At 37.0% G+C, this 25,271-nt stretch overlaps 1 protein-coding gene and 1 pseudogene across 1 annotated transcript; both read right to left on the reverse strand.

The window, feature by feature from the left end:
* Positions 1-306: 306 nt before the first annotated feature.
* LOC141608072 (uncharacterized) lies at positions 307-708 on the reverse strand. Its single transcript, XM_074427425.1, has 2 exons — positions 562-708; positions 307-480 (listed from the first exon to the last, which is right to left on the reverse strand). Exons 1-2 carry the CDS (start codon positions 706-708, stop codon positions 307-309), a joined length of 321 nt encoding a protein of 106 aa, XP_074283526.1.
* Positions 709-21,010: 20,302 nt separating this feature from the next.
* On the reverse strand, positions 21,011-22,129 carry LOC141608073 (melianol synthase CYP71BQ5-like; annotated as a pseudogene).
* Positions 22,130-25,271: the final 3,142 nt, after the last annotated feature.

Raw genomic sequence — 25,271 nt, forward strand, 5'->3', positions numbered from 1 at the left:
TCGCTCTTTGACATGTCTTACAATTTCAGGCCACAATGGATTACATGTGAAAGTAATGAAAAGATCTGGGAAACCAAACCATTTACAGTTTGCCATAGCATCTCCATAATTTTCGATCATGAACCGATCACCATTAGGGAAGGACGAAGGTAACACAAGCCTTTTACCAATGGATGAAGAATCATTATCTCCTCTATTAAAAGCATCTGTTAGATTCCTCTTAATGTCAGTTCTAAATTTCGTTTGGTTCATTCTAATATATGTGAGCCTTTGAGTTTCTATCATTGTGAAGGCATCGACCAAAAATTAGTGGAATAATTTGCAGGCACATAATATAGTAGTAGCCTCACCCAATCTTTCATGAATTCGAAAAGCAAGCCATTCCCTCATACTAATATTTTTCCTCTTAAGAGTTGTGTTACCATGAAAGCCTATCTCAACTGTATAACCATCTTCCCCTCTAGAAAATAAGATAGGGTACTGCATAACAAGATATGAAGGATGAAGTTCACTGATTCTCTTCAATCTGTCGTCTTATCTCTCAAGAACTAAATCTGTTACGTCAGAGCTTTTAACGTCTCCAACTATTAACATTGCAACCTCATCTACAGTTGGTAGGTTGTAAGTTCGAGCATCTTTTTGCCTCCTCCCTATGAGCTTTAGCTTGACATTTGAATCATCATCATATCCTAAGCGATCTCTTGCCATTCTAAATGATTTTGTCAAGTTGTTATATTCATCTAGCATGTCTTGAATACTTTTGGCGATGTCCTCGCTCAAAAGATTTTTTTTGCAATTTGAAAAATGACATTAAATATTTATATCATCAGACAAAAAAAATAATCATTATATACTCAGGTAATTATAAAATGCCTCTAGAGTACCTGAAGTGAGCCATTCTGTTTTTGACCTCATGGTCATATATATATATATATATATATATATATATATATATATATATATATATATATATATATATATATATATATATATATATATATATATATATATATATATATATATATATAGTGTAAAGTTCTTATAAGTCCACCATATGCCTTTGAGTCCCTAAGTCTTCACTATAGCCCTTGGATCATCCAATATGGATGGTGGAGATTGAAACAAAAAAGCACCATTAACACTAATTTTCCACTCTCTCTCCTACACATTTTAATTAATCACTAACAACATAATTAAACGCTAATTCACTATATATATTTTCCACTCACTCACTTCTCTCTCAAAACCCCCAAAAATAAAAAACCCAAGAAAAAAAAACCAAAAAACCAAACAAATAAAAAAACCAAAAAAATCATTTACTCATCTATTTCTCATTCACCACCCACCTACCACCACCCACCCGACACGACCACCGGCGCCGCCAGTGACGTTTTTATTTTATTTTATTTTATTTAGATGTTGTTTTTATTTTTTTGTTATTCTTTTTTTCGCAAATATCGTTTTGCTATACAATCTTGTTTCAAATTTATGAGTTTTTTTTTATTTTGATTTTATATCTACTAAAATAGATCAAATATTATTTTCATTGACCCGTTTTTTTTTTCATTTGCGTTTTTCTTTATTTTTTTTTCAATTTTGATGTTTTGGTCTTTTTTTTTTATATTTGTTATTTTTCAAATTTTCATAAAAAAATGACTTAAAATGATTATAGTTACATCGTCATGGACTAAAATTACAACCTCAATAAACTAAAGTTACACTTTTATAGACTGAAATTATACTTTTGTGGACTAAAATTACACTTTTGTAGACTAAAGTTACACTTCCCTGTACTAAAATTACACTTTTGTGGACTAAAATTACACTTTTATGGACTAAAATTACACTTTTACGGACTAAAATTACACTTCCGTGGACTAAAATTACACTTGTATGGACAAAAATTACACATCTGTGGACTACAATTACAGTTCCGTGGACTAAAGTTACACTTTTGTGAGCTAATATTACTCTTTTGTGGACTAAAATTACACTCATAAAATGATAAAATATGCACACTATCAATGTACTAAAGTTGTACATTTGTGTACTAAAATTACACTTTTGTAGATTAAAATTACACTTATAAAATGATAAAAGATACACACTATCAATTTACTAAAGTTACCCTCTAGTGGACAATGATTGAAATTGCTCAAACTCAATGACTCAAACTAAATGAATTGTGTAACTTTAGTTGAAACTATGTATATTTACTCCGAATTTAGTCGTATATAGTTGTATTTTTAGTCTAAATTTAGTCGTAAATAGTGTGTTTTCAGTCCAACATTGTATTTTTTATTCCAAGTTTAGTCATAAATAGTGTATTTTTAGTCGAAATTTAGTCGTAAATAGTGTATTTTTAGTCCAAATTTTGTATTTTTCAGTCTAAAATTGTATAATTTTAGTCCAAATTGTGTCATTTTAATCCAAATTTATATAACTTTAGTCCAAATTATGTAAATTACTAATAAATCCATTAGTCCAAATTGTCCAAATTGTGTAACTTTAGTCCATTGAAAATGTAACTTTAGTCCATTGAGAATGTAATTTTAGTCCATTGAGAGTGGAACTTTAGCAATTGAGAGGGTAACTTTAGTAGAGATAAGTGTAATTTTAGCTAACAAAACTGTAATTGTAACAGAAAAAAGTATAATTTTAAGCAACAAAGGTGTAATTTTAGCTAACAAAAGTGTAATTTTAGCTAACAAAAGTGTAATTGTAACATGCAAAAGTGTAATTTTAAGCAACAAAAGTGTAATTGTAACAGACAAAAGTGTAATTTTAGCTAACAAAAGTGTAATTTTAGCTAACAAAAGTGTAATTTTAACAGAAAAAGTGTAATTTTAATAGAAAAAAATGTAATTTTAACAGGAAAAAGTGTAATTTTAACAGAAAAAAGTGTAATTTTAACAGAGAAAAAAAGTGTAATTTTAATAGGAAAAAATGTAACATTAATAGAGAAAAGTGTAACTTTGTTAATAGAAATCACACAATGCTAAGACAAAATTCTAAATACGAAAATTGGCAAATATATATAACAAGACGGATATTAACAAGGCGATATCAACAAAAAAAAAAGAAAAAAATGAGAATGAGATCTCACAAAAACTATTTCATAAATAATAGATTTAGTACTAAAATAAAACTATAACTTGTAAGAATACCAATAACCCGGAAAAAAAACGGATCTAAAATTAAAAAACCAACAAAACCGGATCTGAAAAAAACAAAAAAAACGAAAAAAAACGGATCTGATTTAGTACTAAAAAACCAATAATTAATATATTTAGTATACTAAAATTAAAAACGGATGAAAAAAAAACCAATAATTATAGATTTAGTACCAAAAAAAAAAATACTCTAAAAACGCAACCCACCACCACCACCATAAACTTAAAAGCAAACCAAAACGAGTTCATCCACAACACCACCAATGCCATCCAACAAAAACACCAACCAAAAAAAAAAAAAACGAACCAAAACTGAATTGAAAAAAAAAAATTGGATCTGAAAACAAAACCGAAATCACCAAAAGAAGATCTAAGTTTTTTTTTTTAAAAAAAAAACGCCACCCCTATCTCACCACTACTACCGCCACACCGTCACGCCCAAAAACAACCCCAGCATCTACCGCCACCAAGATTTCCTCCCCACCACTGCCGACAACCACCCAAGCATCCACGCCACCACGCATCTAAATCTCGCGGTTTTTTAATTTGTTTTTCTCTAAAATTGTTAGATCTACTTATAAATACAAGTTTTTTCCAAAAAAAAATTTTATATTCGGAATCCTTGTGAAATTTCGATCCAAAATGGTGGTTGTATGGCGGAGTTGGGCGCAGTGGGTGTGGTTGTCGAGTCGGCTGGGTTGAGTGAGGAAGAGGAGTGGGCGGCGGATCATGGTGGTTGTTGTGGTTAGTTGGAGGGTGGTGGGTTGTGGTGGTGCGGAGGCAGTGGTGGAAGTTGTATGTGATGGAGAAGGTGGTGGGCCGGTAGTGGTGGAGTGAGGATGAGAGAATGAGGGATTTATTGGGTTTTTGAAATTTGATTTATTTGGTTTTTTGTTATTTTGATTTATTTGGGTTTTCTGAGAAATTGAGTTGTAGAGAGAGGGGATTATTGGAATTGGATGAGATGAGAGATAAGGTGGTGAGTGAAAAGGTATATATATGTTAGATTAGTGGTTAATTATAAGATAGTTATTAATTAGTATGGGTAGAGAGAGATTGGGTTAAATTAGCTTCTTAATCCCCTCTTTTTTGCTTTCAATCTCACCCCTCCATCTTCTTCATCCATTGGCTCTAAATGAGACTTATGGACTCACATGTAAGAGGTGGACTTACATGATCCTAATACTATATATATATATATATATATATATATATATATATATATATATATATATATATATATATATATATATATATATATATATATATATATATATATATATATAGCGGGTTCGGTACGAACCACCTTAACGTACGAACCGTACGAACTAGCCCTTTTTTTTCCAGATACATTTTATTACTCTACTAGATACACTTCTTATTCAATACATTTTATAACATAAATACTTCTCAGATATACAGTATAATACTTCTCAAGATACACAATACTTCTCAGATACACACTATAATACTTCTAGATACACTAGTTCATACTTCCGGATACACATTGTATTACTACCGGATACGCATGGTATTACAACCGGATACGCATGTATCCGGTAGTAATACCGTGTGTATCTAGGGTGCTATTTTGTGAATCCACCACTGCCGCTGCCATGACCACAGCCCCAACCACCGCCATTGCCACCAACATTACCATGCGTATCCGGTAGTAATACCGTACGTATCCAGTAGTAATACCGTATGTATCCAGCATGATATGATGTGTATCCACCAAACCCACCGCCACACCAGTGACACCACAATCTAACCTGCCGCCACAACCACTACCAGCCCCCACCCAACACTACCACGACCACGACCACACCAACTGCCACCTAATGCCAGCAGCACCACCACCACCGTCCCTGAACTAATCCCACAACCAACACCGTCCCCACTATCAACATCCCCGACAGCCACCACCCCCGCCACCCCCACTACCACTGTCGCCACCACCACAACGAATGCGACACCGGAACAAATGTCATAAAAAGCCTCTCTCCACAGCACCACGAATCTGGCTCCTCGCCACCCAACTCCGGCATGACGTCACCGCCATCAAAACATTAACAGCAACCCCCACCGCCAACCACCACATATCCACACTAGCACCATCACCACGCACACACGACTACCACCAAACACGCCACATAAACACTTGTCATCCCCTCTTGTCAGCAACCCAACCACCACCAGACGCCCCCGCCGTGAGTCACCCAAACGACGACGCTGACTTAAACAGACCACCACCACTTATACTTTTGTACCCCATAAAAATGTCGATGTAAGTCCATAAAATTCAGAATCTAGATCTAACAGCCTACAACTCAGATCTCATCTTCTCATCCTCTCTGAATTCGAGATCACTAAGCAACATCAGCCATCACAACGCCTCCCGAAGTTCCACTTCAACTGCAGCCAACAACGCCTCCTCCGATGACATTGATAAACTTGAAATGCGCCTTAATTGAGTGAATTAAATCGTAGATCTACGAAAAACGAAGAATAATTTCAAAAAACTAATAACATTGAACACATTTATGAGAGATTTCGACTCAAAATGAATTCCTAATGACTGAAAATGTGTAAAATGGGATCGTCGATGTTAATGAGGTCGGCCGCCGATGGTGGAGCGGTGACGGTAGAAGGTGAGTAGTGGTAATGATAATGATGGGGAAATGTTTGGGTTTGAGGGGAGAGAGGATTTTAATTGAGTTTGATGTTAAGTCAGACGAGTACAGTGCATAGAAATGTACCTAATCACTCAGTTCGTACGGTTCGCTCCATAATTTGGTTCGTACAGTATCCTGATTCTATATATATATATATATATATATATATATAGAAAAGGGATCCTATAAGTCCACCTTATTTAGGTGAGTCCTTGAGTCCTCATTTAAGCCTTTGGATCTAATAAATGGATGGCTGAGATTAGACCAAAATAAAGAGATGTGATATAAATAGTACAAAACCCTAATCTCTCACATCCATCTCATTTCATTCCCTCACAACACAAATCTCTCACTTCTCTCTCTTCCTCCCATCTCTCTCTAGCTCCACCATCACCTACTACACAACCACCAACTACAACATCCTCCATGTCAACACCACCGCCAACAATAACAACACCTACCGCACCGCCATAGCCATGCGACGCCGCTCCACAACGCCACAACCACGACGCCGCCGCAACAACAGCCGCCGCACTTCCTTTTTTTTTTTTTTTTTTTTTTTTTTTTCAGATCTCGCTTTTTCAGATCTCGTTTTCATCTTTTTTAGATCTTTTTTGGTTGGTGTTTGTGGGGCTAGTCGTGGTGGTGTGCCACAGCTATGCGACGCCGCCCCTCTAGTCTACCACCGCCAACCACGATGACGTCGCCACAACAGCCGCCGCACTATTTTTTTTTTTTTTTCAGATCTCGTTTTCATCTTTTTTAGATCTTTTTTGGTTGGTGTTCGTGGGGCTAGTCTTGTGGTGGTGTGAGTATGTAGTTTTTTTTTGTTGGTTGTCGGTTTTTTTCAGATCTATTTTTATTGTTGATCTTTTTTTTTCGTTTTTAGATCTGATTTTAATGGGTTGGTGAGGGTTGGTAGGTTGGTGGTGGTTGTTCGGTGTGGGTAGGGTCAGATGTGGGTGATGGCTGTGGTGCTGTAGTGGTGACGGGATGGATGATGGTGGTGGTATTGTCGGTGGTTGACTAAAGTTACACGCTTGACGGACTAGAGTTACACACTTGACGGACTAGAGTTACACGCGTAACAGACTGAAGTTACACTCTAAACGGACTGAAGTTACACTCTAAACGGACTGAAGTTACACTCTTAACAGACTGAAGTTACACTCGTAACAAACTGAAGTTACACTCTTAATAAACTGAAGTTACACTCAAAATGGACTCAAGGATTACATTAAACTTAGTGTTAAAATTATGTAAATTCAACCTATAATAAAAATTACATAAATTTAAATTTTAACATAAAAAATGACTCTTAAAATACTAAAGTTACACTGTTAAAAGAGTAAAGTTACACTTGTAAAACAGTAAAGTTACACTCAAAAGTATTGAAATTACATAAAAAACAGTAAAGTTACACCCATAAAATGTTGAAATTACATAAATCGGTAAAATTACATAAATTCAAATTTATATATTCAAAATATAAAAAAGATAGCCATAAATTCAAAAAATTGTCTAAAAAATAGCCATAAATTCAAATTTTATATAAAAAATAGCGTTAAATGATTAAAGTTACACTCATAAAGTACTGAAGTTACATCCAAAAAATGAGTGGCTAAGATTAGGACTTAGGGACTCAACCAAATTTGTGGACTTATAAGAACTCCTCTCTCTCTCTCTCTCTCTCTCTCTCTCTCTCTATATATATATATATATATATATATATATATATATATATATATATATATATATATATATATATATATATATAATTGAGCGAATTTTGGAGTCGAACCATCTTCTGGTAAAAGACTCCCTATTCGATGATAATTTTGACCATGGAGCCTAAAAGTATTGAATTATCAGCCTTGTCTCCCATTGGTGTAAATGAAAACATCATATTGTAAGCCCTTATGTTTTCTAAAAAGTGTTTACTTTTTATGTCATTGTTAGAATAGAGATCAGTGAGTGTTTCTGGTGAGCTTTTTAATAAAGGTAAGGTGATATTCCCATTCCCGCAACATAATGTGAATTGAGGAGATGTAGTGTTCTGACATTTCAATTTTCTTTCTTGGTACCACATTTTTGCTTTGCATTCTGTGCATGTCCATATAGAATCGCCAATGTCCCAATAACCTACAAAAATTTAATGTGTCAATCATAATAATAAATTTTATAATGAAAAAGTAGTAAATAAAACAAATTTATACCTTCGTAATCATCTTCAGAGTCACTTGATTCGTTGTTATCATGCACCACTGTGCTACTGTTTGTGGTGTTATCACTTGCAGTTGGACTCATTAGTGTATCAGTTGTATTAGTGGAATGGTCCAATTCCATTTGATCAATTTTTAGATCAATGCTTCGAGTTACTGAGCTAATTATTCTTCGACTTTGAATAACATGTTTGCCAGGTGTGACAGGTGACGTGACAGGTGACCTGCTGGAGCTACCGTGCGAAGCTTTTTTTTTTATGCAATATATGGTCAGTTTTTCGGTTTAAGCAAAATAATGTAAATAATTTTTCTATATGGTTGCCGTCTTTGTGAACACGGTGCATGTAATACTCTTTCGCCTCATGATATAAGATATTGTGGGAGACAATGAATTATGTACAATAAATTAAATATAGCAAACAGTAAAAAATATAACGATGAATGTGCTTAATGTTAAAGTTGTACTTACAATTGATCAAAACTTCTCTAGCATTCTCAAGTTCATTCTCTGCATAAGAGTTTGGCAACAAATTAAAAATGATCATGTGTATGCAATAATAAGGTAAACGATACATGTATCGTATAACTTGGACATAAGTTGAACAAAGTATTACTACCTTTACCGAAATACGGGGATGATCGTGTGTTACTTATACGAAGACTGTCATGTTGAGTGTTAGTAGTATACACTAATTGTGACCGTGACCCTGACCCTTCACATATCAAGGTAAATGTTCAGAATTGAATAAAGATATCTAGCAAGCAGTATTGGTACAACATCATAGTATCATGTCTGATAATCCGCCGTAACTATTAAAACTACTTGTAGCAAGTTTAAGGACGTACATATTAATTAGAACCTGTAGTGCTAATGTTTACAAAGTACTGTTACCTGGAGTGTAACGATTTGTAATGTTTGATAGGGGTGATCGTGTGTGACTTATACGAAGGCCGTCATGATCAGCAACTGTTTTAGTAGTATCTAGCAATTGTGAACCTGACCTTGCACATATCAAGGTAAATGTTCAGAATTGACATAGCTCATCTACCTACATAAATGTAGTGAATTAACTTAGTTTACGTATTGCATTTATTTTACATGGTCGAGAGTTTGTTGTTCGTTGACGTTTCTGATTGGGTACATCTTTCCTAGTGGACATATCCTACTTTGATTTTAGTTTATCCATGATCAACTTCAGCATGCGCAATTTTACCTTTCTGCCAGAAATTAACAATCTCTACCATCTCTCCATTAATGAGATTATAAACAATTATTCTAAACAAATATAACTATATTAGGGAAGGATAATGATTTCCTTGATTTTTTGCTCAAAAAAGGGTAATTGCATTAAAAGTAATATTTTGGTGTCATTGTTTAATTTGGTATATTTACAGAATATACCATATGTTAATATTGGGAAAGATAAAGATTTCCGTGATTTTGGGTGAAAAAAGGGTAACAACATTAAACGGAATATTTTTGTGTGTGATTGCTTCATTTGCTATATTTTATTTTATTTTATTGTAAATAGCATAGTTATGACGGTAGCCAAAATATTAATATTTTGCTATAACCAAACCTCTTCTGTCTGTAAGAGGGCAAAGTGTGCACTCAACAACACAGGATCATCGGTTATGCGACTGACCGTGTACACTTTGTAGTTTTTTGATAAGTTATATTCGCTAATGTTAAGCTTGAACAGGAACTGTTTCTCCGGGAGGTCATCAAACTCAATAGGAAAAAGTCCCTCATCGCCATTCTGCACAATTTGAATGGTGCAGGTATACATTATTTAATTAATATTTGTTTATTCATGATTTAGAGATAAAACTTATGCGGTAAAGGTGTCGGAATAGCAAACCTTGATCAAAGTTTCACGTAATTCTGCAGCCGACTTTTGTATCAATTGTATCATTTCGCGACAAAACATCAGTAAGGATGTTGAACCACTGTTATCTTCAACTTTAAATACAACCTTGTATCTACAATTTTTTTAAAGGATTGGATGAATATGTGTAGCGAATTTAATTGTGTAAAAGTGGATTAACATATCATATATGCTTACAGTTTAAGTATATGTTAAGGTGGATTTTACCTCATGAAAACAAACTTCAGTGTCTTCTTGCATTTAAAACAGTAAAAAATTCCTTTCTCCTTCATGGTAACCTTTGTAGCGCATAACTTGCAAGATGAATAGAACCAATCATGTTGTGTATCTACACGTTTAATCGTTCCAACCACGGCACAAAAGCAAGGATGCATATATAATATTAAAGTAGATGTTATAATTATGTAATTTATTAAATAAATCACTCTAATTATGTCTTTGACCTCTTTTATGTCCACGACATCAGCAATATGAACTCTCTTGGTCAAAGTCAAGAATTCATCTTGTATGGACACTGACCGACTTGCAGCTATTTCTTCCAGAAGGTAAGCACCGTCATCCGTATTTCCATATCTGAAATGGAGAGTGTTAAATTCCTGATGTGATACGCATATTTGTAGAATTTCAATCCATTTTATAAATGCATACCTTTCTAAGAAAGAAGTTACAGCCTCACAGTTTTTGTCCAACAATAGTTTAGTTGCGTAGAATGAGTTGGACATGTAAGGAATCCCTATAATAGATTTGGGTTAATATAATTCAGGAAACTATACGTTTAAGAAGCTAATAATACATGTAGTTAAACAGATTTACTGTTGAAATATTTATGCTTGGCAAATTGCACAATGACAACAACTCTCTTTTCTGGATGAGAGTCCACGTAGTTGAGTAGCAAATCGACATAGTCACCCCATAGCAAGACCTCTAGGATAAGTGAACTAAAACAAAATAAATGACATGGCAGAAGAAGTTATATTAATTATATTTATAGGAATGGAAATTATAAATTCAAATTATATACTTTTCATCATGTAGCTTGATAGTAATTTTTTTCGTTGTCTTTCCATCCTCATCTCGTACGATCTCAACGGGGCTCTTACCTTTCAAACAACCAATAATATCTGCATATAGAAATGTTGGAAATGTTGTAAATGTAGGCTATATTAGCAATAACTTTAATAGAATTTCATATTTATTATTAAATTTATGAAAACATACCAATGAAAACATTAGGCAATGGTAGTTGATCAAAGATATTTTGAAAGGAAACCATTTCAAAACCAAATTTATCAATTCCTATGGGTGGGCAATCTTTTACAGATGTGTTTCTGTAAAAGTTGATCTTCCATTTACTCTTGCATGTTTTCAACTTGTCATTATAGTGCCAAAAAATTGAAAATGGTATAAAGTTCACCCTCATTAATGTATTGAATAAAAAAAGGTTGTTTATTAAATAGATATAAGTGTTACCTTTTCATCTAAAAGTATCATTTCAATACGGCATATCTCTTTGGGATTATTCCATGAAGGTACTTCATATAGTCTAGCTACTCTGAGTTTGATTCTCCAAGTTTCCTTGCTATTGTCAATATGACCTATGAGATTGAGAAGTCGGGTTTGAGATGCCATTGGTAGAAGTTGAAAAAATATTGAAAAAGTATTGAGATGTCGATGAAGTTGTGGTGGTATTGTTATATGATTGTGATGGTTATATAGTTATATTAACGTACATATAATAATGTGAATGGAAGGGAAGTGATTATATAAAACTTGCCTCAAATATAATATAAATAATGATGATATTTTCCTATAATTGATAAAATGAATTGATATGTTGTGACGACAGATTTTCTGGATTGAGAGTTCAAAAATAGCATATATAATTGATCTACAGTATTATTGCAATGTTTTCATAATTCATAGTGTAATTGATATGTTGTAAAGATTGCATAATATATCAGGGGTAAGGGGTCGTTTGGTTGCCACTTAGAAAACATAGGTATTGGAAAATCCCATGATTTTGAAAAACATGGGTTGTTTGGTTGCCATAAATTTTGGAAAATGTAGAAATTAGAACTTCCCAGGAACTTCCAATGCCTACATGATGTAGGAAGTTGCTTACCTACTCCCCCCTTGGTCATTGGAAGTTCCTGTGGAATTTAATTCCTATATGAGCAACCAAACACTTTTCCGAAATTTACCCGAATTGGACGAGGGAACTTAATTCCCATGAATTGTATTTTCCTAGGAAAATTAAGTTCCTTGATCAACCAAACAACCCCTAAATTAGGGGTAAATGATATGATGTTATTTTTTCGGATTTTATCTCTGGCGAATTGATATGAGATATTGTATATTGGGGGTAATTTATTGTGATTCGAGATATTGGGATTTGAGATTTTCGAAATAATATTGTTACCATTGCATAATTTGTGGGGCAAATTATAGTTTGTTTCCATATAAGATTGTATAATTAGAAAAGTCAAAGCATAATTTATTTCCATGTATAAGATTCCAAGAATTATCACGTTAGAATGTTATTAATGATGTCAAATCAATGCAAAACCAATTAGTTTAACTCGAGGGCCCAACTTAGAACGTGATTTGTGTTGTTTTCAATCCATAAGGCGGGCCCATCAAAGTGGGGAACACTTGGGCGGGAAACTACTAAGAGAATAAAATTCTCTTAGTAGTAGGGGATGAGATAAATCTCACAATTTCATTAATAAAATTTATTGATTTATTATTACAACTAGTTTAGCTCCCGTGCAATGTATGCACGGTATATATAGAGTTTTACTTTTTTTAGTGTATTATATTTATGAAATTTAAACTAACTAATCTTTTTTTTAAACGTTTCTCATCGTTATATTTTTAGATTTGAAAAATTAAAGTCAAAATCGTATTAATCATGAAATGAGTATTTCAATGAAAGTTTTTCCTATTAGCGAGAGATTAATGGTGTTATTTTTATAAAATTTTACTGATAATATATTTTTAGCTGCAACTTTTTATCATAGAAAACCAATTAATTTTTTTCGTATGATTCTTTAAACAAAAAAAATTCATTTTTATATTATAAAAAGATTGAAGATAATTTTGTGTAGAATATAAAATACTAAATGACATGAATATCACAAATAGGTTTATAAATCTGAAAGATTATGTGTATTATAGCCCACAATACATATAGAATATGCTAAAAATAACTAAACTTTATTTTAGGAAATATGTTTAGGCGGGAAAATTTGGAGTTTCGCCTATTCATTTAGTAAATAGGGGATGTAATTAATGCCTTTATATAGGCTATAATGACTTGGAAAATAAGAAACAAATGAGATAAATGACTAAGCTACTCTTAGTTTCATTTTGATTTGTATCAACTTTCGCAAGCCAAATCAACTTTAGTAGTTCTACAATGTTCACGTAGACACGCCCAGACAACATTTGATTAAATCTATTGAAATTTCTAATCGGAGATTCAGCACATCGCCAATAGAATGCACCAGACATATGGGAATGCTAGTACAAGACTTTTCTTTCAGCAAAGAAACGTACACTCATTCACTTGAAACTAGGGTGACTATGAATAATAATTGGAATTACGAGCAATTCATTTTTCCTTCTTGCAAGTTTTTCTCTCTCTTAAGTTCTAGAGAGAGCTTTTTCTCTCTTTTGTGAGAGCACGTGCTTTTTCTTTCCCCAAAAAACTAATCATCACTTCCTTTTCAATCTAATTGGGTATGCTGTAAACCCTAATCTATCTTCCTGCAAAAAGTAGATTGATTTCTTCTAAATCTTTCTTTAATATTGTCATCATTATCTTTCGTATTAAAGTATTGGGTGTCTAATCTTTTGTGCTTTCCAAGCATTTCCTCCCCAATCCGTTTCAATCCCTTCATCTTCCATTGGGGATTTTCTGGGTAGGGCAACGGATTTCTGGGTGCTCAATGGGCTATTTAAGGGATTCAAGGGTTAGGGTTTTTAATCCATCAAATCGTTTTCTTCCTTCATCTTATATTTCCAGATTAAATAAAAAAATCAGTAAACATATTCATCGTCGTTTCTTTAAGTCTTCCTGTTCCCTTTTATTATCTATGGAGTTCGAAACTCAGTTTGGGAGATTCGCTTATGGTGATGAGGGTTATGGGCAGCAAGGTGATCATGATGTTCATCAGAACATCTACAACCATCAACCTTTTGAGCAGAATGTGAACACTCCTGAGTTTGATCCCCGGAACCCACTGCATGCAAATGTTTGGAGGTATCCAAGGAGTGGGGGAGTTGTTAATATTGATCCAGGTTTCCTGGGTCAATCTAGGGAATATTGGGGTAATTGTCTTCTGGGTTTCTTAGTGGATTATCGTCTGTTCACTCCAGAGTTCATAAGTGGTGTGATACGGAAAAAATGGAAGGTCAGGGGTCTGATTACTGTTCATAAAATGGGGGATATCTATGTCCTCCACTGTGCTGATAGTGATGACATGGAGGGCTAGTTGAGAAGGACGACAGCTACTATTGATGGGGCTTTGATGGTTTTTGCTCGATGGTATCCGGATACTATCCCTAGAACTGTGCGGTTTCCATATGCTGAGGTCAAAGTCCGTGTTTGTGGGTTGCCGTTTGAGTACCTCTCCATGCATGTGGCTCAAGTAGCGAGTAAGCTTCTCAGTCACTTCTTTCAAGTTGAGCCTTTTGAGGTTATTCCAAAAAATGACTACTTAAGGCTAAAAGTGTGTGTGAAGCTGAATGAACCCTTGATGCCTGGGTTCTTTTTGGCTATGGATGGGGGTTATCTACTCTGGATTCAGTTTAAGTATGAGGAGATTTTTAAGTATTGTATTAAGTGTGGTAAAGTGGGACACAGGGGGGCTCAGTGCAGGGAGTCTATTATGACTATTGTTTCAAGTATAAATGGGATGTTGGATAGGACTATGAATAAGGGCTTTGTGGTTTTTCATTCTCACAATAATCATACAATGTTCAATATGGATCTTCGTGCTACCCCCTCTACCACCAAGTTTATCTCTTCTGATGTTCGTCTTGTTAATGAGAGGGTGGACAGAGGTCGTGAGAGGCAGAGGGAGTCACCTGAGAGGTTGGTTGACTTTGAACTGGGTCTCACTCCTGGTGGTAGGGTGTATCCTGGGATGCGGTTTGCTGTAACTGATAGACCCTTTGCTGCCCCAGTTTTCTATCCTATGGGTTTTGGTGGGGGAGCTATGGGGGGAAATGAAGCTGCTGCTGGTAATCAGGGTGTTCGTGTGGATGTTGGAAGTCAGAGGGGTCAAGGGGATGCTGATATGAGAGATGTACAGGGTTCCCAGGCTAATAGGGAGGGTGTGATTCCAGAAGTGCAGATGGCTGAGGGGGCTCAGGTTGCAGGGTATCCACCTGTTGTTAATAATTTAGGGGTTGGAGGAATTTTTCAGGATCAGGGGTTAAGGGGTGCTGGTTTTGGAGCTGCTGCTGATGGTCGACCTGGGTTGGGAGGGTGGCTACATGGAGAATCTTCCCAGCATGGTGGTGGGAATGGGATGGGTTCTGATCAGGTGACTGCTGCTGCTCCTGCTAATAATGCTAGTAATTCTGATGATTACCACAGTGCTGCTGAGGATTTTGATCAACAAGGAAACCCTTTACATGGGGTTCCAAGTTTCCTTCATCAAGTGCAAGCTGCTGATCCTTACTTACTATATACTGGGGCTAGTTCTTCAAGGGGTGGTCTGGACCGTGATTTAAGAATTCAGGAGGCAATCCTGAATTGGGTTGAGAGTGATGTTGATTGGGCAAGAATGGAAGATAACCACCGTGGGCTGAATCAGACCTTTGATCCTCCACCTCAGGGACTGCCAATTGTGTACCATTATCCAGAAGGTTTTGGGCATCAACCTGGAGAGGGGGAGGAGGGGGAGGAGGGATCAGCTGATATGGACTTGGGTTCACCATCTGAGGATATGGGGACTCCATTAGAGGATACCTCTGTGGAAATTATTGATATAAGCTCTGATTCTGAATCTGATTTGGGACCACCTGCCTGCTCTTGGGTCCTGAACCCAGCCATGTTGGGACGTTCCTCTGATGAGTCCTTTTAATTCCATCATAGCAGTGCTATTAACTTGATTTCTTCTTCTGAGGAGGCAGCTGAGGTAACTTCTGATCTGCGTGTCCCTGTTGTGGCTGATGAGAGGGGTGCTGGAAAGGCTGGGGTTGAAGCTGGTGTGTGGGGGGGGGGGGGGAGTGGTGTGGGTAGAAGTGAGGTTAGGGGTCATTCTCCTCTCTCTTCTACTGGGATTGCTTTAATGGAGGCTAAGTTGAATGCAGTTGAAGAAGCTCTGAACAAGAAGATCTCCACTCTTCGTGCAGCTGAGGTTAAGGGCAGTGATAACTCTTTGAAAATGAAAGGTTTGCTGATTGAAGAGACCATGTCTTCTCCACAGGAGGGCTTTCCTATGAATTCAACATGCCGTCCCTCTGCTAAACTCATTGCTACTATGGATGAGGGCCGCGTGGTTAGAGCTGGGTTGTCTGATGGATTCATGGGTGTTGCTGATTTGTATCATCGCCCTGATCATATGGAGGCTAGGAGGGATGTTATTTGGGGCTCTAGGAAGAGGAAGTGCTGTACTGAAGTGGCAAATGTGGTTGTTCCAAATGGTGTTATTACTTCAATTGAGAGTGCAAAGTCCTACCTCGTTCATCTTGCCAAGAATTTATGCAGTGGGAAGGGTATTCAAGGTGACAAGGGTGTGGTGGGAAGAGGCTTTCGTGTTACTGCTCCTGATTTGGTGATGGATGATTCTTCTGAGTCTTCTGTTAATGATGCTGATGCTGATGGTTTTGCGGAGGTTGGGCCGTCACAACCTCCTCGTTCACCATGATGGGTTTGGCCTGGAATTGTATGGGTCTTAGTAATGCGCTCTCCCCTACAATTCCTAAGATAAGAGCGCTTCTTAGTAGGAAGTACTATGATTTTCTTTTTCTTATGGAGACTAAATGTAATGCTAGTTCTATTAGCCCTTTGTTTCGTTCTTTTGGTTTTGATATGTCTGTTGGAATGGACGCATTAGGCGCTTCTGGAGGATTATGGGTGGGATGGCGTAGGGGAGAAAAAATAAGCCATGTCTACTCTTGTATGAATTTTGTTATCCTTCGTATTGCGAAATATAATGGGCTTTTGTGGTACTTGGTTCTTTTTTATGGGGCACCAAAAACAGCTATGCGAGCTTCGGTGTTACATGAGTTGGAGGGTTGCATTGCTTCTTTCGAATACCCTTTTTTGATAATTGGCGATTGTAACCAAGTAGAATATCCATGTGATAAATGGGGTGCTAATTCTTCTTCACTCAATGGTGCCGCGATTTTTAACGAATGGAGGGTGAGAAATGAGCTTGTTGACATACCTTTTAAAGGACCGCGTTTCACGTGGTGCAATAATAGAAAGGATCTCAATCGGGTGTATGAACGACTTGATAAGGCCTTAGCTTCTAAGGACTGGTTTGCGGTTTTTCCTAATACTGGTCTGAAGCATTTTCCGATCCAGATTTCGGATCATGCGCCAATTGAGTTGGATCTCAACCTTGTACATAATGTTAATAGGAAACCGTATAAACTAGATTCATGGGCTCTTGAAAATGAGGATTGCCTCATGGAAATTAGGAAGGCTTGGGTGGTTAATGTTGTGGGTTCCCCGGCTTTTAGAACAGTTCGAAAACTGGCCCTGGTAAGGCGGAGGGTTAAATCTTGGGCTCTTGATAAAAGAAGTGAGTGGAATCATAAATGGGAAGAGTTCGATATTCGTTTGGAAAAAGGCATGGATTTAGCTATAAGGGAGGGGAAGGATGAGGAATATACTAAAGTTGATGAAGAGGTACGGGCTTTTGCTAGAGCGGCTGCTAGCTTCTGGAAGCAGAGAGCAAAATTACGGTGGGTTGTGGATGGTGATGCTTGCACCAAATATTTCTTCAACTGGGTTAAAGGGAGAGCGGGTAGAAACTTTATTTATGGGATTCGGAATGCTGAGGGTGATTGGGTGTATGATCCGGGGGAGGTGGGTCAGGCTTTCCTGGGATACTTTAAACACCTTTACAAAGCTCATTCATAGCATAGTGCAGATGATAGCCTGAATTTCCTAGATGTTGAGGACGAGATTTTTACGGGAATCACAAAACAAGTTACAGATGATGATGTGGATTGGTTACGGAAACCTTTCTCCGCAAAGGAGGTCCGGAAGGCTGTTTTCCAAATGGGGGCACTCAAGTCACCTGGTCCTGATGGTATCCCGGTGGTTTTCTTCCAGAAATGTTGGGGGATGATTAAATCTGATTTCACTAAGGCCGTTCTCTCGGTGCTTAACTCCGGGAAGGTGTTGAGAGAAGCTAATCGTACTTTTATTACCCTGATTCCTAAGGGGGACAATCCGGAACAGGTTCAGGACTATCGACCTATTAGTCTCTGTAATGTGTTTATGAGGATTGTCACTAAGTGCATTACTAACCGAATGGCTAGGGTGATGAGGTTTCTGGTTGGGGAATTCCAAAATGCTTTCCTTCCGGGTAGGTTAATCAGTGATAATATCCTTCTTGCTCACGAAGCCATTCATGTCATTAATAGACATAAATATGGACAGTCTGGCAGATTTGCGTTTAAAGCTGATATGAGTAAGGCCTATGATAGAGTGCGATGGCAATTTTTGGAGTTAACCCTGAGGAGGTTTGGTTTCCCGGAAAATCTGGTTCATCTTATCATGAATTGTGTTTCGACGGTGTCCTACGAGGTTCTCCTCAATGGTTCCCCTCTGGAAGTGTTTAAGCCAACGTGTGGCCTTCGGCAGGGTGACCCTTTATCCCCCTATCTTTTTATTCTGTGCATGGAGGTGTTGTCTGGGAAAGTGATTTAGGCGCAGAATGCGGAGGCTCTTCGCGGCATAAGGCTATGCCCTAATGTTCCTCCTTTGACACATTTGTTCTTTGCGGATGATGCTGTTTTCTTCCTGCAAGATTCCAACAAGTCAATTTACAGCTTGAAGGGCATCTTAGATGCCTATTGCCGAGCGTCAGGGCAGCGCATTAATGATAATAAGTCTGGAGTCTTATTTAGTCCAAGTACAAAGTTGAACCAGGCCAGGGAATGTTTGCAGGTACTAAATAATCGACATAACACGGGAATTGGGAAATATCTGGGCCTTCCCACTGAGTTTCAGGGTTCGAAGCGTGAGATCTTTGCAGGGCTTATTGAGATGGTTTCGAAGAGAGTGTCCTCTTGGAATGGGATTTTTCTATCACCTGCGGGTAGGCTAACCTTTATTTCGTCCGTCCTATCAAATATTTCTAATTACTTTCTATCGGTTTTCAAATTACCGGTAAGTGTGACTAGCAAGATCAATTCAATGCTGGCACATTTTTGGTGGGCTGGATGCAAATCTGGAAGGAGTACTCATTGGTGTAGTAGAAGATTTCTTAGTTTACCTAAGTGTGCGGGGGGCCTTGGGATGCGGAATATTGAGTGCTTGAATCAAGCTTTACTGGCCAAGCAGGCGTGGCGAATTATCTCGGGTCAGGAGTCCTTGTTTTGTAAGGTTTTTAGGGCCAAATTGTTTGGACGAGAGGGGTGGTCCGCGAGCGCAACTCCTACAAGACAAAATAATGTCTCCTGGGGTGTACGTGGTATTCGTTATGGGATGGAGCTAATTTTGCATAATATTGCTTGGAAGCCTGGGATTAATTCTAGCCTTTCGGTTTGGAACTCCTGTTGGGTGAATGGTGAAAGGCCTGAACCAAGTGACAATGCCATGTTACCTGACAATGTCTGGTTAAAAGATTTACAGGTGAAGGATCTGAGGTTGATTGATGGGTCCTGGGATACGGGTTTCCTTCGCTTTTTGTTTACGCCGGAGTCGGTGAATAAGATCTTGGTCATTCCTTGTTGTTTGTCACAGGTGCGCGACAAGGTGTTTTGGAAACACACTAGTGATGGTCTTTATTCTGTTAAGAGTGGGTATGGTATTGCTTTTGAGGAGTATATGAAGATTCATGGTACCACTAAGGATAAAGATCGGATTAATGAGGCAGGGGTGTCCTTCTGCAAGAAAATTCTCTGGAATTTACCGGGGCCGAGTTCGTGGAAGGTCTTCTTGTGGAGACTTTTGACCAACTCACTGCCGATGGGGGCTGAGTTTATGAGGAGAAATATTCAGGTGGACTCCTCCTGTAAGTTGTGTGTGGACTGTGAGGGGCTTGCCGAGACAAGTGCTCATATGTTTCGAGATTGCCGAATCGCTTGTCGGGTCTGGGCTTGTTCCGATCTCGGAATTAGGACACTAGGCAGTGCCCACATCAATATTGGGGACTGGGTCATTAACTGGATAATCTATTTAAGAAAAACGGAGGATGCGGAGATTAAGGTCATTAAGTTCCTGGCCACCCTATGGTGCTTATGGCTGGTGCGGAACCGAATTCTGTTTCAGGGGGAACACTTTCATCCTCAAATATTTTTTGGTTTGTGGTCATGTTCGGTGGAGACGGCGTTGAGGGAGCTTGAGTCTGGCAAGAAAGATAAGGGAGGTGTGGAAGTGGACACATGTGCCAATGATCTATGTCATTTACGAGAAGGGCGGCCCTTCTTTGTGGTAGGAGGTGGGAGAGGGTGTCAGGCTATTCGGGTTATGGTAGATGCGGGATGGAAATCGGTGGGACATGCGGGTATTGGGTGGGTGGCCTATGGGGATGGTGGAAAGTCACTGTTGTCCAGAAGTGTTAGGATTTCTGCGGAATCTGGATTACAAGCTGAAGCGTTAGGACTATGGGATGTGCTAAGGTGGGCTTTTTCACAAGGGATCCTTCATTTGGAGGTCAACTCGGATTGTCTTCAACTTCTGGCTCAACTTGCCGGGCTGGAGAAGGAACACCATCTCATTGATGGTGTCATTCAAGACATGCGTCTTCTTTTTCCTTTTTTTTCATTGTTTATCGTTTAGGTTTGTGCCGCGTAGGTTTAATAGAATTGCTCATAACCTTGCAAAAGGAGTTATGGGCAACTAGGTTGTTTGTTTGTTAGTCGTGTCTTTCTTTACAGCTGCCAAAAAAAAAAAAAAATTTCCTTCTTGCAACTATACCAAATGTTTCATCCATGTCAATCTCTTCAGCCTTAGTCCCTTCGGGCAAATTCAAATCGAAGTGGTATAGTAACATGGCTAAAGCAAGCTCAATAGTGGCTACGGCAAAACCAATGCCCGGGAATATTCTCCTCCCTGACCCAAACGGAATCAATTCAAAATGATCTCCCTTGTAATAATCTACTAATGACCCTTCAAATCTTTCAGGATTAAATATTTCAGGGTCCTTCCAATACTTGGGGTCCTTTCCGATGGCCCACGCATTGATGAAAATACGGGTGTTATGATCGATCTCATACCCGTTTATTTGGCATGGAGCCATCGATTGTCGAGGAACTAACAAAGGGAAAGGGGGATGAAGCCTCAACGTTTCTTTGATAACAAGTTTCAAGTACTTGAGTTGGTCTAAACTTGTTTCATCGATCATTTCTTTTCCTTCAAGAACTTACCACACTTCATTTTTAGCCTTCTCCATTGCTGCTTGGTTCTTTAGTAATTCAGACATCGCCCATTCTATTGCTGTCGACGATGTCTCACTTCCACCACCAAACAATTCCTTCACATAAGTATTAAAGTAATAAATAGATTAGCATTGAATTCATTTAGAATAAGTACTCCCTCTGTCCCACTGAATAATTTGAAGGGGAAATAAAGCAAATGTAAACTATTGACTAGGACGGGGGAGATAAACAGATTAGCACTAAGGATCGAGCATACCAAAACAATAGCTTTGATGTTATCAGTTGTGAGAGAGAAGCCATTAGAGGTTGGATGCAGATCACCCTTGTAAAAGTTTAGAAGAACATCCACCAAATCACCCATAACATTCTCCTCATGATCATCCCGTTTGCTTGTTAATCATGTGTTCTTCAATTATTGGGTTCATTAATGTATCAGCTCTCTTAGCCAAACTTTCGAGTTTTCTTTTCATTCCACTGATGGTGTTTATAAACTTGAACGACGGATAAAGATCAGCCATAGATAATCCAGAGCTGATCTCAGCCATGTCTGAAAACAATGCCTTAAATTCTTTTCCATCTTTGCCTTCCTTGTTCATAGATGTCCTGTTATTGTGAATTAATTTATAACATGCAATATGAACATGCAATAATATTGAAGGTTACATATCAAGCTAACCGAGCTGAAGTTTATATATGGAATTGTGTACCTTAGACCATCCCCAAGCAAAAGGTCGACTTAATCGGGTCAATTAGAATTTTACTCTTAATCACTCCTTATTAACTTGACCCATGTTCACCCCCCAAGCAAAAGGTCACGACCTGGGTCAATTAATCCAATCATTTTCCACTTTCTAACATTTTCTATCATTTTCTACACTCTACCCCACTAAAACCTCTCTCTTACTTTTTTCAATTATTATTTACTAACTAATTATACACAAGTTTTTATTGTAATTTTAAAAAAATAAAAGTACTCCAATATATTAAACATTAATTTAATGACGTACACTTCGGAAAAAAATTATTAAATAACAAAGTTAAAATTTAATAATCGAAAAGCCGATTTCATTGACAATAAAAAAACCGCATACATAATTTGAGCAATTAAAAAAAGCCGCATACATTAAAAAAACGTATACATAATTAAAAAAACCGCATACATAATTAAAAAAGCTGCATACATTAAAAAAACCGCATACTCTTTGTACTTTTAATGTTAATATATTAGTTTTTTTTTATTGGATTTTAAATATTGTAACCAATTACAATTTGACACATGTAAGGTCAATTCTTGGGTCAATTTGAGCAAGTGAAGGTCACCAATTGACCTCTTCTCACCTTTTCAACCCTTGAGTCATCCTAATCTTTTGCTTAAATATGGATTAAGGTGACCTTTCACCAATTGACCTTGCTTGGGGTGGCCTTAAGCCGTTACTTTTGAACTCTATAATGGGCTGTTTGGGAAAGGGGATTTGATTTTCAAATATGAATTTGGGCCAAATTGGCTGTTTAGTGGCATTTGGATTTGAATTTGGATTTTCAACTTTAATAAACTATCCTATTTCAAATCAACCCCCAAACCCCACGTATTTCCAAATACACTACTATCACACTTCCTTCGTCACTCCCTCTCTCCTATTTCTCAACAATTTTCATCCCAATTTATAGGGTTTATGCAATAAACGGCTAATTGAAAGAACAATTTAAGTACGTTTCCTTATCTTTTCCGATATATCCACAGTTTATGCTTCTAATTACTCTTTGTATGCATTAATATTTGTTTCGTTGCATATTCGATTTTTCTAGGGTTTTTTCGATTTTATTGTAATCGAAGTATGTGTTTGTTTGTATAGTTGATTTGATTATATATCACTGGTTTTTTATCATTTGATTTAGATTTCCAGTGAATTAGAGTATTGATTAATGTTGATGATTGTGCATTTCGGTTTGTAGGTGTTTTGGTTATTTTTTTATCGAGTAAACTGTAATTAGGACGTTAACACGATGAAATATTAGTTGTGGTGATTATTTTACTGGAAGAAATACGAACTGTGTGAATTGTAATCGTTTCCGTAATTGTCTTTTGTGGTAAGCAATTCTGGTTGATTTGAATGATGCTGATGATGTATAATTTTGCTAAAATTTAGTGTTGTTCATGTGATTTATGAGTTGGAGTTAAAAAGCAAGGATGCTAATTCACATGTTATAAAGTAATATGGTTGGTGATAATAATGAACTAGAATCATTGAAACATGTAAAAATAGAAGAAGAAGAAGAAGATGATGATATGGAGCTTTTTCCACGCTAGTTGTGGGTTTTGTTGTTGATATAGTAGGGGAGTTGAATTACAAAAGGTATAAGGTCAGGGATTTGGCTTGGAATGAACACGAACGTTTGCAGAAAAGAGCAGTGTGGTTAGATACATTAAGAAACAATAGGAAATGTCAAGAGCAATTGCGTTTTGATCGGCGTTGTTTTGAGAAATGATGTAGGATTCTGAGATCAAAGGGTGGGTTAGTGACCTCTAGAAACGTGACTAATGAAGGAGTTGTCGCAATTTTTCTCCATACCCTTGCTCACAATTTGAAAAATCGATCTATTCAAGCTCTTTTTGCATGATCAGGAGAAACCGTGAGTCACCAATTTCACACGGTGCTCCGAGCTGTTTTAAAAATAGGAAGATATTACATTAAGGAAGTAGATGCTACCACTAGTTTTGCCAATGACCCAAAAATGGAAATGGTTTGAGGGTGTGGTTGGCGCCCTTGATGGCACTCATATAGATATGACTGTCCCTTTAGAGGATCGACATAGGTATCGGGATAGAAATAATCACATTAGCACAAATGTTTTAGCAACTTGTGATCCAAAACTCTGTATTACATAGGTTCTATCTGGGTGGGAAGGGTGTGCTCCTGATCAACGTGTCCTCCGCGACGCTCTTCAAAGGCATGCTTATAATTTTAAAGTACCAAAGAATAAGTATTTTCTTATGGACTTAGGGTATATCAATGGCGAAGGTTTCTTATTAGCTCCATATAATGTGATAGTCTAGCTGGTGCGATTAGTCAAAGTTAGTCAAAGTTGCTGACACACTCAAAACATATATGTTGAGGCTAGACTAAAAGCAACTCTAACTTTGGGAGGAAAAGAGGTATTTGATGAGGTTTTGAAAGTTGTTGGCATCCTCCGTTCTCAAGTTCTAAGAGTCATAAATATGTTCGTGGAGGCGCCGGTCAAATTTCAAGTTCTCAAAGACCTTCCGAGTGATCAAAAGTTGGATTGGATTTTGCTTTGTCTTGATGAGCGTAGTAGAGCATTCTAGTTGAAAACTATAGGTTGAACTTTATGATAGTTAGACAATTTGTTTCTTCTTTTTGTTTTGATGTTGAAATTTTTGGGTTGTAGTTAAAATTTATGTCGAACGGCAATTTTGTTTATGTTGATGTGCTGAAAATTTTAGCCTACAACCTTGGAATATGAGTTGAATACTTCAAAACTGAGTTTCGATCAAATTTGGATTCTCAATTTCCTTGTATTGCCAAACATAGAAATTGGATTTCAAATTCCTTGTTTCGCAAACAAAGAATCTTAATTTGATATTCATGATTTCATTGAAATTAAAATTGATTACGTATTTTGAAACCCTCGCTTCTCATCAGGACGGTATGTTTGGAATTTTTTTAAAAATTATTTTAATAAACTATTTATTAAATTAATGTTCATTTCAAATTATTT

This window comes from Silene latifolia, chromosome 10 (genome assembly GCF_048544455.1).
Source record: "Silene latifolia isolate original U9 population chromosome 10, ASM4854445v1, whole genome shotgun sequence".
NCBI classification, from domain to species: Eukaryota; Viridiplantae; Streptophyta; class Magnoliopsida; order Caryophyllales; family Caryophyllaceae; genus Silene; species Silene latifolia.